The sequence below is a fragment of the Leiobunum rupestre genome, chromosome 8 (genome assembly GCF_980474605.1).
Source record: "Leiobunum rupestre chromosome 8, qqLeiRupe1.1.hap1, whole genome shotgun sequence".
NCBI lineage: Eukaryota > Metazoa > Arthropoda > Arachnida > Opiliones > Sclerosomatidae > Leiobunum > Leiobunum rupestre.
Window position 1 is genome coordinate 24,497,619 of NC_143391.1, and position 12,938 is coordinate 24,510,556.

Consider the following 12,938-nt stretch of genomic DNA (forward strand, 5'->3'; position numbering starts at 1 on the left):
TGTTATAATTTTATTATAATAATAACTATTCTAATAATAATATTAAATAAATACATGAATATATTTAATTAAATAGATTAATAATAAATACCGCAAAAAGGAAACAAGCATTACGCGCCATTTTAGGAACTAACGCTTCGATTGCTTACAAATAACCGCTGAGTTCTATTTCGACTACGTCACTATAAATTGGCTCCGCCCCACGCGTCACCGGAGGTGACCTAGGATATTCCAGTTGAATATTCATGGGTGAAATCATTAACGAATTATATAATTATAATTCGTCCATGGTTTAATAGGCTCATGGTTATATGTAAGAACCAGAATGTAGTCGGGTTACGTGGGAAGCACCCAGTTCGCTTCGTGATTCTAGGAAGAAAAACCACGCCCCTCCGCCTTTCCTTGTATATCCCCCCCCCCCCTTTCTGCTGTTAAGGGAGGGAGAGACTCCGGTACGAACGCAATCTCTCTCACATTGTCAGTCCGTGTAGGCGGAGAATATCTTCCGGGGATCATGAAACCGTGTCTATATTCTCCACTTTATATTCTCTCTTAACCCGAATATATTCTTGGTAAGAGTATAATGACTTTGATATTTCTTCGATTTAACGCCACTAGTCATCGTTATTGCGCGAATTTTCTTTTCCCGCTTTTGTGCCAAAACTCGGACATGAAACTTGCATTATCATGAATAATTTATTGAGTTTTTAGTTCGGAAATACAATTGTACGCTAAAATAAATAATGTGCTGATTTGGATGATTGTATAGTAATACAAGGACGTTGTCGGCTGCCGAGTCGTCTTCGTAAACGCTACGGAATGTCCTATTTTTATTTTAAATTAAACACGCAAATTAATAGCCTAACGAAATATCTCGCTAAAATCACTAGGCTGTTTTAAAGTTGGTATTCAGAAATATGACTCGAACCGACTCAACCGACCACCAAGAGACCTAATAATGGAAAAAACAATAAAGCATACCTCTTTAGAAATTTCTAACATATATTTTAATCTTTAGAAAAGGCGATACAAAACAGCTTCTTTAATTTTGGTAAATTTACTTAGAAATGCGTATAATTGTATAAAAAGGGGTGGTAAGAAAAATAAATTCAATTTACGGATCATCATCTCTTCCTCTTGGCAAGTCCTTGCTCGTTCTGGCGACTCCCACTATACTCGCGAGAATGTGGAAAATGGATGAAATAATTCCAAGTGCACCCCCGGTTAAAATACAATTGACGTCTGTGTTGTAATACGCGTCGCCGTAGAGTGCGAGGGTCGCTACGCTGCTTGAGAACAGGAACACCGTAATCACCAATTGATAGATACCGAAGAACAAGCTCTTGGTCACTTCCATGGACTGTTCGTCTCCTCCAGCCGTCAAGACTAACGTCAATCCGAAGAAAATGGACGAGCAAGCCGTGATTAACAGGACAGCGACACTGCTGGCTCCTCTAAAGATCCATGATCCGCGATAGACGTACCCGAGAGGTACCGTTACGGGCTGATTTAAGGGCCCGAATCTCACCGTACGTTCGCCGACTAAACTGGAAGCGTAAGCCGTGGTCCCCATTACTATGATATCCAAAAGCAAGGCTATGGTTGCGAAGCCTAAGGCTGCTCTTGCCGCTGCCGAATTACTAGCCATGCTGTTTGACCGTTTTGCGTTGATAGCGGTTTGGCGGACAACTAGAAACTGATTTTTGTGGTTTTCCGACAACACGGGTCAGAGGAACATCGTGATACGTCATTTTTATATAGGGCGGGGAAATGCTTTTATTAGGCTTTTATAGAAACAGGAAACCTTCGCTCTCTCTACAGCGATTTTTTTTAAGCCAAATACAAGTAGATGCGTGTTACGCTTAATACCATGAAATTATTCATGTATATATTTAATATGTCTAATTCTCCATTTGCCATCGGAGAAACGAATGGGGCTTAATTAAAGGAACACACCGGCGTTTGAATTTGACTCATTTTCCGCGCGAGTTCCGACAGAAGGGCTGTCAAAATGAGGTAAGGAAGTGAAGGAGCTAATCGATTTTTAAACGCCGGTTTGACCCTTTGAAATACGTCAAATTCATCGGTGGGCCGTCGCCACAGAAAAAAAGGCGATTCTCACTAGGAAAATAAACTTACCAGTAAATTAATTTAAAATGTTCTTCGTGAGACTGGTGTAGTTACATATAAATTAACGTTCTGAGATGGTTAAAAATAATGAGGTAAGTTTATTCTAGCCAGGGCCTAATTTCGTGTCGGCGCTCAGTTTTAAGATACCATGGTGCCAGTGCCGATGTGTATTAAAGGGCAACGCAAGTGAACTGGCATTTGTGTGAATATGTATGCAAAGTTACGAAATTTACGGTAAACTCTGCGTGGTCTCGCCAGTACTGAGGGTGGCTGTAGGGGGTTAAAAAGCACATTACTTTTTCATTATTTTGCCACAGAGCTTGCGTTGCCCTTTAAGTGAGTAAGCTTAAACTTATACCAGCTGGTTTGCTAAAGATGGACCGTCAAGTAAAATTTGGCATGATGGTATAGGAGGCAGGGGAGCTTTTACTAAATCTCAGAATTGGTGAAGTGTGATCGTTGGGCAGAGTCAGGACGGCCTATACTAAAGCTTAGACTATATACGTATTGCTATCAGCTTCAGTTCCGAGCTTGAATCCACATGTGTGCACCCACATCCGCGAAGGCACGTTAATTATTTTGGCACACTCGGCTTGAGCCGTAACATCGAGACAGAGATCCTCTAACCAGAAGACTAATAATTATTTCATTGGTAGTCTTGACAACAAGCATTTTTTGCATTGGTATTCTTGACAACAAGTATTTTTGCATTGGTAGTCTTGGCAACAAGTATTAATTCCATTGGTAGTCTTGATAAGAAGTATGTATTTCATTTTAGTCTGGGCAACAAGTATTTATGCCATATTGGTAGTCTTTTGGAAACGAAAAACAGACCTCTGCTTAGAGCACCTCTAGCTCGGTCACGCCAAAGATAATACAAACCTCGTGCCCTAGATTCGAAATCACTGCCTTGTGCGTACTCAAAAGCGTTTATCCACTGTCTGGCCGAACTCCGAACAATTTACCATAGTTACCATGGTAAACGACTATAGATATAGCGTACTGCAGCAACCAATAGAGGCCGATTTATTGGAGGTCGTGTTATTTAAAAGTTCTAAATGGACCACAAAATTTCAAAAATCGTTCTAGTTTGTTATCCGATTTCTATGCCGAAACGTCCAAGTTTGAATAGATGTTTCTATAAATTAACGTGGCCTTCTTGTTTTAACTTAGCTACTACGTCACTGCTTTAACTTCGGTAATATTAAGAGCGCGCGCTTAAATCGCGAGAAACCTCGGATTTTCACGTGCGCGTGCAAACCGCGCGTGTCAAAACTTTTCTAATAGGCTACGTTCAGCGGGATACAGCGGACTCAGCGCTGAGGTCAGCGCTGAGCGTTGAGCTTACTGTACGCTTTTTTTAACTTCCGGTTTCTACGTCATGTTGCTCAACGAAGTCAGCGGTCACAAAAATCTAAAAGTTGTTGTACGATTTATAGTTCGCTGACTTAACGAAGAAAATATCGTCTGCTACCCCTCCTTTAACTTTGTCGAATGACGTCACGATACCAATGAGCAACGGAAAAACCATCTCTCTCAGCCGATGTTTCCGCTGAGTGTCCGATGATCAACGTGACGTCAAAACCGGAAGTCAAAAAACCGCTGACCGTTGAGCTCAGCGCTGAGCTTTTTTAGAGTCGTTGAACGCAGCCAAAGCCAGGACATCGTGACGTGGGAGCAACATAAAAACAAGTTCGGCAAGCGTAGATGAATTTATAGAAAGGCCAATTTCACCGTAAAGTTACTTGTCTTTTAAGATTATAGGGGGCGCTGAGATTGTCTTGATTATTTTGCGTTCTTTTCGAGATTGAGTGTTTCTGGGATTTTTTAATTTTTCTTAAATTAACATAAATGATAAATGATGTTAAACACATCGGCACCCGGAACTAAAGATCGCGAAGTTCTTTATCGATTAATTATAAGGTTATTGCAATCTTGTTTTAAAATAAGCGTATTTATTCTGTTTAAATTTAAGCCTTGGTTTCTTTTTATTAAACTAAATCATTTTGTACAAAGTAAACATTTAACGTAGCAAGAACTAAGCTTTTTTTAACGAAAGACGCGGTACTTTGGCTATATAAGCTGAAGTGCTGCGTTTTACCTTAAATTTAGATAAGTTTTTTATATCCTTTTTAGTGAACTCTTCTATGATGGATACCAAACAATTGCTGTATCACTTTCTAACTTAGTAAGAGCTCATCCACCATGCCCCCCTTCGGATCGTCTTCTACATGTTGTGACAAAAGGGATTCGCCTAGAAAAGGGTGTGTTCATTGAGTCATTGTCACGTTGTAAATATTTGTGATTGTGTTACTTTCCTTGTAATATAGAGGAACAAGCCGAGGAACATATAAGATCAGAAAATCAGGCTTTAGGTGCTGGCATAGATCTTGAATATGAAACTGAAGGTGATGAAGTTGTAACCTTATTGTAAAAAGTTAGAGATTTTGACTTAGAGTTCACTTAAACACTGCAATATTACAGCACCATCATTGGCTGCTGAACCGGCTAGCTATGAAACGTGTTATGTCACGTCACATAAAGCACCCTGTAGAGCAGGAGCATTTAGTTTTGATGGTAATGTTTACTGTTAAGAAATTTAATTTGTAGTAGGTTTAATTTACAAAGACTTGATTATATTCAGGTCAGCTAGTTGCAACTGGCTCTGCAGATGCTTCAATTAAGGTAAAATATTTTGAAACTTGATGAAACGAAAATTTTTTGTACTTTCATTATTCCACTAGATATTAGATGTAGATCGAATGTTGGCAAAGAGTGCCATGCCAGCTGATGTTTTGAATCAAGAATCTACTCAGCAAACGATGGAGACCCACCCTGTTATTAGAACTCTTTACGACCATCTGGAGGAAGTTACCTGTTTGGAATTTCATCCTCACGAACAAGTGCTCATATCTGGCAGTAGAGATCTAACAGTCAAATTCTTTGACTTTTCAAAACCATCTGTGAAAAGAGCCTTTAAAACAATCCAAGTAGGGTTTCTTGCCATTGAAAGAAGTTTAATATTTAATTTATACTGTAATGATGTAACTGTTTTACAGGAAGCTGAAGTAGTTCGTTGTATGTCAATTCATCCGTCGGGAGATTACTTGCTGGTTGGAACGCAGCAGTCTACCTGTAATTTTTCATTTTTAACGCTGCTTTACATTTTCATTGTATGTAATAATTTTTTATTTTGCAGTGAGATTGTACGATGTACATACAACTCAGTGCTTTGTATCTAGCTGTGCTGAAGATCAGCACAAAGCGCCAATATCTAGCGTAAATAAATATTTTATCCAAATTATCAATTTTTGCTTCTTGATGACTTCTTTTTTCTGAGCAGGTAAAGTACAGTCCGAGTGCCAATCTCTATGTAACTGGTTCAAAGGATGGAGATATAAAATTATGGGATGGTGTTAGTAACAAGTGTATTAATACTTTCCCGCAAGCCCACGAAGGAAACGAAATTTGTTCCGTTATGTTTTCCAGAAATTCCAAAGTAACGTAAACTGAGGAAAATATCTTATTCTTATCATGTGTAATACTACCTCTTACTTTCAGTATGTGCTGAGTAGTGGAAAAGATTCATTGGTTAAGCTCTGGGAATTGTCTATGTCAAGATGTCTTATTGCTTACACTGGAGCAGGGGCTACTGGGAAACAATTGCATAGAGCGCAAGCTGTTTTTAATCACACTGAAGATTTTGTATTATTCCCAGATGAAAAAACTACTAGCTTGTGTAGCTGGGATGCTCGTAATGCGGAACGCCAGCGCCTTCTTTCATTAGGTTAACAATTTTCATCGACTACCTCTTTATGACTTGCTTCAATGAATATTATCTTCTAGGGCATAACAATGTTGTTCGATTTATAAGTCATTCTCCAACTGGACCTGCTTTCTTGACTTGCAGTGATGATTTCAGGGCCAGATTTTGGTATAGAAGAGCCGAGTCATATGACTAAACAAAAAGGCCAACATGAGGAAAGTAACCTCTATTCTCATTTGTATGCGCAAAAATTTTTTAAATACATTTTTTTTTACAAAAAAAAACTTTTATTTCAACCCCCTTAAACAATTTGCTCCAGAAGATTGGATTAACATTATCATACATGGAAAAATGATGCATTTACAACTTTAAAAAAATAATTTACACCCCCCTCATAATTTATTTACCCTAAAGTAGGTTAGTTTCCCAATGCATTTCTTGATTGTTAAAGATCTTGAACATTGGGCTACTAGGTTATCTTAAATAGGAAACCAGAATAAAAAATATAGGCACTTTGAAAATACTTTTGGAAGTTTTTAAAGATCAAGGATGAAATTAAGATCGTATGATTTTGGCGTTAAGAACAAGATTGTATTTTGTATATAGAAGCTCGCTCAGTTGAAATATCAGGCCCTAGGTTTAGACGTTGGCGTTATATTTTTAACTTCAAATAGTTTTCGCACAAAGAAGACTTGTAAAGTGGATGATATAATGATAACAATGCATTGTATAAGAGACCAATACTGAACGTATTTGTTGTTAGCTTCAACCAAATACCAATCCCTGGAAACTTGCCGCCGCGATTGATCTTGATATTTAAGCATCTCTCCAATCCTCTCGTCAACTTTCTTTAGTGTTCCCTATAAAGTGATCAAAGTTTTAATAATAGTTAACAAGGCTATAAAATCGCAATTGGTGAAACTTACGGTGAAGTTATCTACTGTAACATCTAAATTTTCCACCTCTTTTACGTAACTTTCCCATTCATTGCGTTTGAAAGAATTGACATATAAGCTAACTAGTTTGGCGGCAAACCTTGATAATGAATTGTCAATACACAATTCATAATACCCTAAGGTCGTAGACATTTTGTTTGTAAGACATTTATATTTATGAATTGAAATATCTTACGAACCTCCAGGATTTGCTGCCTCCTCTTCATATTGGGCTGTAGGTTGCCACTGATATGGCAGAACATGTTGCCCAGATGGGTGCCTCACTGCAAAACCAGCCATTCCATCCCCTCCACGCATTACCTTAATTATAAATTTATATCAATTACTAATACAAGGCCAGCTACACCACAGTTCTAGTAACAGCTGTTGGAAATGGCCAAGGCTTACTTACTTGATAGGCGATGTAAAGCGAGCTTCCTGGGGCTATGTATTGATAAAAACATTCTTCTTTACCGGCATCAATGTGGATTTTAAATTCAAAGGCTATTCCTAAATTATTTTCAAATACATAAGACTCGGAAGACGTGAAATCGCACAATAAAATTAAGAAGAAAGACAGTAAAAAGAGGGAAATGCAACCCCGAGCAGTCGCCGCCATTGCGGGTTCTATAGGGTTCATTCAAATGCCACGAGTAAAAACGTGGCAAGTATTTATATGGACTGATCAAGACTGATAAGCTGGGAATGGGCAGATGATTGTTTAAATGAGAGGCAAACAAACTTGAAAAAAAAATTATCAGATCAACTTTTGGAGAATTTTATTTTGAAAAATAAAAAAACTTATAATTTATTAAGGAAACTTTTTATTTCTTTCAACTTGGAGGATTCTTCATTTTCATCTTTTGCACTGCACTCTGCAAATTCCACAGACATATTCAAATCGGAAAATGCAAAATCTTTTGAACGACGACCCAAGAAAACTGTGTTAGTGCTGGCATCATGTGTAGAATCCAAGGCAGCGCTTCGAGTCAAGCGTAATGTATTTCTAAAAGTACATAGCATTATTAGTTAATATGTCTCAAAAGGAAAAAGTGAGTAAATAGCATTTTACATTTCTTTTTCAAGTTGGGATTGGATAACTTTAGCAGATTTTGCCATTGTTTCATCTAAAACAAGTTATAGTTAGATCAATAAATTTTTGTTAAGCATATTCAATATATACCTTGCTTATTGCAAACAATTAAAACTGGTGGGCTTGTTTTGGTTAGCGTTTTGTCACTTAGGATTACGTAGAGTAATCTGAAAACCAATTGTATGTGAGATTTTATTATTATCTATACTTATGTAAGTACTTACTCCGCAACATCTCTTAATTCTCGAGAAAAAGTGAGACTGTCAATAACAAAAACTACTGCCCTAAAGTAAATATAATTTTAACATTTGGCTCAAACTTCCAAGCTAAACATTTTACCTAGTCATATTTTTATACTCTTCCAAATACTTGGGTCTTAATCTGTCATTTCCAGGTATATCAACCAATCGCATCACCTATTTTTAAATTGAAAATGAAGCAATACTCTCAAAACCTTTGCTTAGTGTTTCTTACTTTGTTCTTTCCAACTACAATAGCTTCGGAGTTTTCTTTCATTGAGCTGTAAGATTGCGGCCTTTTTGATGAGATTAACTATAAAATTATTTGCAATATTATTTAAATATTGCTTTCATATCTTGAAAATAATCTAACACACCCTGACAAACAGTAAAGTTTTTCCGGCTTCTGAAAGACCCACAAGTAAAATACATTTCCTTAGAGTTTTGTTTCGACGTAAGCACCAAAATAATACTATAAAAACACATTGGAAAATCAGTATATTTTAATTTTGGTTAGTAGAAGACATGCAAAAAGCCAAAGGCATTACCTAATGTTATAAATACTACAAAAATTGCGATTATTATGCTGATCGTTACTGCATCAATTTTTCCATTGAGGTAGTCTTGAGTAAACGTTTTACTTAACGTGGGTTTAATTTTTTGCTGTTTATCCATTTAAATGAATAATTGGAGAACAGACGTACCATATGTCAAAACGCCAACACGCCGTGGTCTTTGAGTTGTCGTCTGCTTATAAGTGCCAAGTGGGGGGAAGGGGGAGGCGAGGTTAAAGTTCAGAATATTCGGTTATTAAAAAAAATTACTATGACTTTTCAACCCAGATTAAAGAATGTTTTAAGATTTCATAATTTTGCAGTATTAGCCAGGTAATATTTATTATTTCATTTTAAAACTAGATCACCTGTTTTTCTTAAGCTTAAAAATTTCCCTCGGACTCTGTTCCTAGAATGATGCTTTTATACAGATTACCCATATCTTAAGCCTTTGTTAATGAAACAGACAATTTAAGAAAAAGAGCATTTGTCGATGACCCATGTGTATTTCAGATCAAAGAGAGTCACTGGGCAATATAAATCATATTGCTCAACAGAAAACGGTAAAAATACCAGTGACGCCGAAAAAGTAACTGAAAGTACAGAAGATAAAAATAAGCAAAATGAAGCTTCTAAAAAGCTGACAGCTTTGCTATTGAACATTAAAGTATTTGGAAATACTCTACTACTTCTTTGGAATATTAATTTAGAATATTTCTTTATAATATTTTTAGGTAGAAGAATCATTTTTGAAAGAAAACAAATCATCTATAAAATTGGCTAAACCAGGAGGTGCAAAAACACTTAAAGCACAAACTTACAAAAAACAAATTGAGAAGCTACCACAAAATATTCGAAATGTCCAAGAGTAAGAACTAGCCAGTTATCATTTCTTTTATGAAGATAAATTTTATATTTAATTTTAGATCAAAATTTATGGAAGAGCAACTGAAAGCTGCAGTTAGTGAAGTAGCTGAGAGTTTGGGGGGTGATCATAAGAAGACGGAGTCAGAACTTCTTCAAAGACTGAAAAGCGACTTGATTATTACCAAAGATGGTGATAAGGAATCAGCAAATTTCAGGTATCTATTTTATGATTATTAAATTATCATAATAAACTATTTGATTATATTTATCCAATGGTAGTGACATATTTGTTGGTATGAAAATAGACCGTGAAAAAATGGCTATTCAAACCAAAGAGTACAGCACAACATATGATCCAACGTTTAAAGATATAAGCCATTTTAGCAAATCCTACCAACCCAGGGAGCAACAGAAACAAGACCAAACGTTTCGTACACCTCTCAAGGAAATTTAGTAAGTTATTCATGCGATTAATTATTTTAAAAGGAAAATTTTAATATTTGTTTATTTTAAAGTCAAGAAATTGATTTATATGGAAGCAAACCACTTGGCTTCTTTAAGAGTGGTACTACTGATGAGGAAGAACCAAAAACCTTGTGGAAAAGACTTGAGGAAGAAGAATTGCAATTACTAGTCACGCATCCACCTATCAATGCTTTTGAAGAAATGATCCGTTGGACTGAAGAAGGAAAACTTTGGCAGTTTCCTATTAACAATGAATTTGGTAAATATTAAAGTGTTTACTCTCTTATTTAATAATTTCTTAATTTTTATTTCCATAAATGGATTCTTTTCTTTAATAAAAAGGTTTGGATGAGGAAGCCAAAGTTGGATTTGAAGAGCATGTGTTTTTGGAACCTTTGCTAGAAGGATTCCCAACTAAAGGCCACATAAGGCATTTTATGGAGTTGGTGATAGTTGGACTATCCAAGAACCCTTACATTTCCGTTGAACGAAAAAAAGAAAATATTGAATGGTTTCGAGGATATTTCAAAGAAAAGGAGAGCATTCTTAAAGAAATAGCAACAATTGATGAAGCGGAAAGGTCCCCACCTTTAGAAACTAGTACATCTAGTTAGTTAGTTAATTTTTGAATTGACATAAATAAATTGATTCTTTAAAATTTGTGATTTTTTTAGGCGTAGTTTTTTTTCATATATTACATGAGATCTCCCTTTTCTTTTCTTATCATTTGTGAAAATAAGGTGTTTTTCTAGATTAGAGGGTTTATAGATTTAAGATATTTATGACAAGTCTATCAAACATATTTTTTGATTTAAGGAGCCTAGAAACGCTATAGGTTAGCCTATTTATCAGTGATAAAAATGTCCCAGTTTTTTTATGGCTTATTTAATCTATACAAAACCCTCCTGACTATATATCCCTTTAAATCCTGTATTTATTATTACGTTGATAAAACTAGTTCCTTTACAAAATACTAAAATTTAATATGAATGGGAATACTCTATCTTGGAAGAAAAAAAACCTTGGAATGAAAGTACCCAATGTGGTATTTTTTAAGGCCTTCTTCATTTTTAGAAATATTGTAATTTTATTCCATATATTAAATATATAGCAAATGAAATTAAATTTAGGTATTCTATTCACTTACAAACATTGAAATGTCAATTTTTTAAAGATTTAATTTTATGGCGGCATTCGTTTTTTAATTGCTCGTAGTTGCTGATAGATAATTTTAGGTCTATTTAACTAAATGGAAAAAAACTTATACCCCATTTATTATAAACCGAAGCAGACCAAAGTGATAGTTATTATGGTGGGTTAAAATCGATATAATTAATATTATATCTCGAGTGAAAAAATTATATATAATATAGGGCTTACAACATATTAGATTTTTTCAGCAAACATGTAGTTCGACCATAATAGTCCTAAACTCACTAATTTAGAAATTCCGTAGCCCCTCAATAATTACTAGCCCCCTATCCATATACTTTTGGGTAAAAGGGGAATGCGTTTAAACTTGTTTCATAGCCCAAAGTATGAGCCACATGAATTATTCATGTTTGTTTTATATACATAAAAAATCTAGTACGTTTTATCTCTGAAAGTCTGATCATATATCGTTCAAAAAAGAATTATGGTTTAACAGAATATTTGATTTTAAACACGTTGGAGAGTATTTAAATTCGAAAAGGGGTTTCTTGTAACCCAAAATGGGCTCCCCAGATTGTGTGGTTTTATAGACCCATAGAACTAATGATTTTATTTCTTTACAACAAGAAAGCTTTAAACTCTAAGACTTTCATTTCGAGTTGATTGGTAATCTAGTAGGTTTTAGAAAGAACGTATTTAAGTCAGTAAGAACCGTGAACGGCAACATTAGCTCCTGTTGTTATGCTTTTATAATTTCTAAATACCCACGCCATAAAATAATTATTAAGTGTCATCTGGAGGTTTCAACCCTAAAATATTTTAATTATACGCAGATACGAGTTTTTAAAATGCAAAATATTTCGTGACGTCTGCCAAACAGGACTTGTATATTTGGTTGACTACAATTCTTCCTTACGTCGCAAAGCTTATAAATTAATTTACCCTCGATTTTAGTACCTGTTGGTGGCCAATCTGGCCATACTGATTCAGCTCGCCAAAGCTTAGGGAAGGACATATTAAGATATTATAGTAAGCGGTCAAATAACCCTAAATAGCGCTTAGATAAACCGGAGGATAAACCGATTATGAAATGGTCTACTCTAAACTATTGTCTGCTGCGTTAAAGGACCCCAGAATCGTTTGAGTTTTGAGGGCGAGTCTACATAATCACGTGTTTTGGAAAGTGGGGAGAAATGCCTACGTCACGTGATGGAAAGGGCGGAGCTACCTGAAATTCCGCCCGAATATTTCAAACGATTCTGTGGACCTTTAAACAGATTCAAATCCTATATCCGCCGGGTAAACAGATTTTAAAAACTAAGGTTTACTAAATTACTATAGTTGAAAAATATAATAAAAATTATTTAAAAAAATCAAAAAAATCTTAGATATAGAAAAGTAATTATTTACATTTTATGGTAAATATAATATGTTTAAAAACTATTAAAAATAATTATTCCCCATAGAATGCGTAGTTTGAAACTGGATTATTATCAAAATAACTGCTTTTGCACAGCGTACGAATTATCATTCTCAAAAATACCCAAAATTGCCTTGCTTCTAGACTCTTAGGAACCTAAATACGTTTTAAGTTTTAGTAATAGAATATGTTTGACACCAAAATATTATCTTTCAGTCTGTAAAATTAACAGTTTTGCGGCATTAACAGAATTATCAACACTCCCTACAATCCATACATTGTGATAGTCTGCTGCGCCTTTAAAAACGCTAGTTTTG

The 12,938-nt window shown here is 35.4% G+C and overlaps 5 protein-coding genes across 5 annotated transcripts; 2 read left to right on the plus strand and 3 right to left on the minus strand.

The window, feature by feature from the left end:
• Positions 1–827: 827 nt before the first annotated feature.
• LOC149932836 (uncharacterized) lies at positions 828–1,676 on the minus strand. Its single transcript, XM_090156592.1, has 2 exons — positions 1,119–1,676; positions 828–952 (listed from the first exon to the last, which is right to left on the minus strand). Exons 1-2 carry the CDS (start codon positions 1,646–1,648, stop codon positions 910–912), a joined length of 573 nt encoding a protein of 190 aa, XP_090012718.1. The 5' UTR covers positions 1,649–1,676; the 3' UTR covers positions 828–909.
• A 2,240-nt stretch (positions 1,677–3,916) lies between these two features.
• On the plus strand, positions 3,917–6,203 carry CstF50 (cleavage stimulation factor subunit 1 Cst50). Its single transcript, XM_090155149.1, has 11 exons — positions 3,917–4,053; positions 4,267–4,394; positions 4,461–4,538; positions 4,615–4,707; positions 4,775–4,815; positions 4,875–5,120; positions 5,190–5,265; positions 5,330–5,409; positions 5,474–5,629; positions 5,692–5,917; positions 5,977–6,203. Exons 1-11 carry the CDS (start codon positions 3,989–3,991, stop codon positions 6,090–6,092), a joined length of 1,305 nt encoding a protein of 434 aa, XP_090011275.1. The 5' UTR covers positions 3,917–3,988; the 3' UTR covers positions 6,093–6,203.
• On the minus strand, positions 6,169–7,504 carry loj (p24 family member logjam). The gene is made up of 4 exons (XM_090155153.1): positions 7,244–7,504; positions 7,032–7,152; positions 6,823–6,968; positions 6,169–6,756 (listed from the first exon to the last, which is right to left on the minus strand). Exons 1-4 carry the CDS (start codon positions 7,469–7,471, stop codon positions 6,523–6,525), a joined length of 729 nt encoding a protein of 242 aa, XP_090011279.1. The 5' UTR covers positions 7,472–7,504; the 3' UTR covers positions 6,169–6,522.
• A 69-nt stretch (positions 7,505–7,573) lies between these two features.
• On the minus strand, positions 7,574–9,048 carry SrpRbeta (signal recognition particle receptor beta). Its single transcript, XM_090155151.1, has 8 exons — positions 8,712–9,048; positions 8,541–8,635; positions 8,399–8,476; positions 8,264–8,340; positions 8,149–8,208; positions 8,015–8,091; positions 7,904–7,958; positions 7,574–7,837 (listed from the first exon to the last, which is right to left on the minus strand). The coding sequence occupies exons 1-8, from the start codon at positions 8,836–8,838 to the stop codon at positions 7,633–7,635; spliced, it is 774 nt and encodes a 257-aa protein (XP_090011277.1). The 5' UTR covers positions 8,839–9,048; the 3' UTR covers positions 7,574–7,632.
• mRpS31 (mitochondrial ribosomal protein S31) lies at positions 8,913–10,707 on the plus strand. The gene is made up of 7 exons (XM_090155150.1): positions 8,913–9,050; positions 9,231–9,384; positions 9,452–9,585; positions 9,644–9,799; positions 9,864–10,037; positions 10,100–10,308; positions 10,392–10,707. The coding sequence occupies exons 1-7, from the start codon at positions 8,989–8,991 to the stop codon at positions 10,661–10,663; spliced, it is 1,161 nt and encodes a 386-aa protein (XP_090011276.1). The 5' UTR covers positions 8,913–8,988; the 3' UTR covers positions 10,664–10,707.
• Positions 10,708–12,938: the final 2,231 nt, after the last annotated feature.

Coding starts and splice junctions, on each gene's coding strand:
- LOC149932836 (XM_090156592.1), bottom strand. CDS start 1,648: ATGGCTAGTAATTCGGCAGCGGCAAGAGCAGCCTTAGGCTTCGCAACC. Junction 953..1,118: donor AGAGGAAGAGATGATGATCC/GTAAATTGAATT, acceptor TTCCATTATTAG/GTCTCTTGGTGGTCGGTTGA.
- CstF50 (XM_090155149.1), top strand. CDS start 3,989: ATGATGTTAAACACATCGGCACCCGGAACTAAAGATCGCGAAGTTCTT. Junction 4,054..4,266: donor CTTTATCGATTAATTATAAG/GTTATTGCAATC, acceptor TATCCTTTTTAG/TGAACTCTTCTATGATGGAT. Junction 5,918..5,976: donor CCAGCGCCTTCTTTCATTAG/GTTAACAATTTT, acceptor ATTATCTTCTAG/GGCATAACAATGTTGTTCGA.
- loj (XM_090155153.1), bottom strand. CDS start 7,471: ATGAACCCTATAGAACCCGCAATGGCGGCGACTGCTCGGGGTTGCATT. Junction 7,153..7,243: donor CGCTTTACATCGCCTATCAA/GTAAGTAAGCCT, acceptor TTTATAATTAAG/GTAATGCGTGGAGGGGATGG. Junction 6,757..6,822: donor TTACAGTAGATAACTTCACC/GTAAGTTTCACC, acceptor ATCACTTTATAG/GGAACACTAAAGAAAGTTGA.
- SrpRbeta (XM_090155151.1), bottom strand. CDS start 8,838: ATGGATAAACAGCAAAAAATTAAACCCACGTTAAGTAAAACGTTTACT. Junction 8,636..8,711: donor TGTAGTATTTATAACATTAG/GTAATGCCTTTG, acceptor GTGTTTTTATAG/TATTATTTTGGTGCTTACGT. Junction 8,209..8,263: donor GAGTATAAAAATATGACTAG/GTAAAATGTTTA, acceptor TATTTACTTTAG/GGCAGTAGTTTTTGTTATTG.
- mRpS31 (XM_090155150.1), top strand. CDS start 8,989: ATGACTTTTCAACCCAGATTAAAGAATGTTTTAAGATTTCATAATTTT. Junction 9,586..9,643: donor AATATTCGAAATGTCCAAGA/GTAAGAACTAGC, acceptor ATTTAATTTTAG/ATCAAAATTTATGGAAGAGC. Junction 10,309..10,391: donor TCCTATTAACAATGAATTTG/GTAAATATTAAA, acceptor TTTAATAAAAAG/GTTTGGATGAGGAAGCCAAA.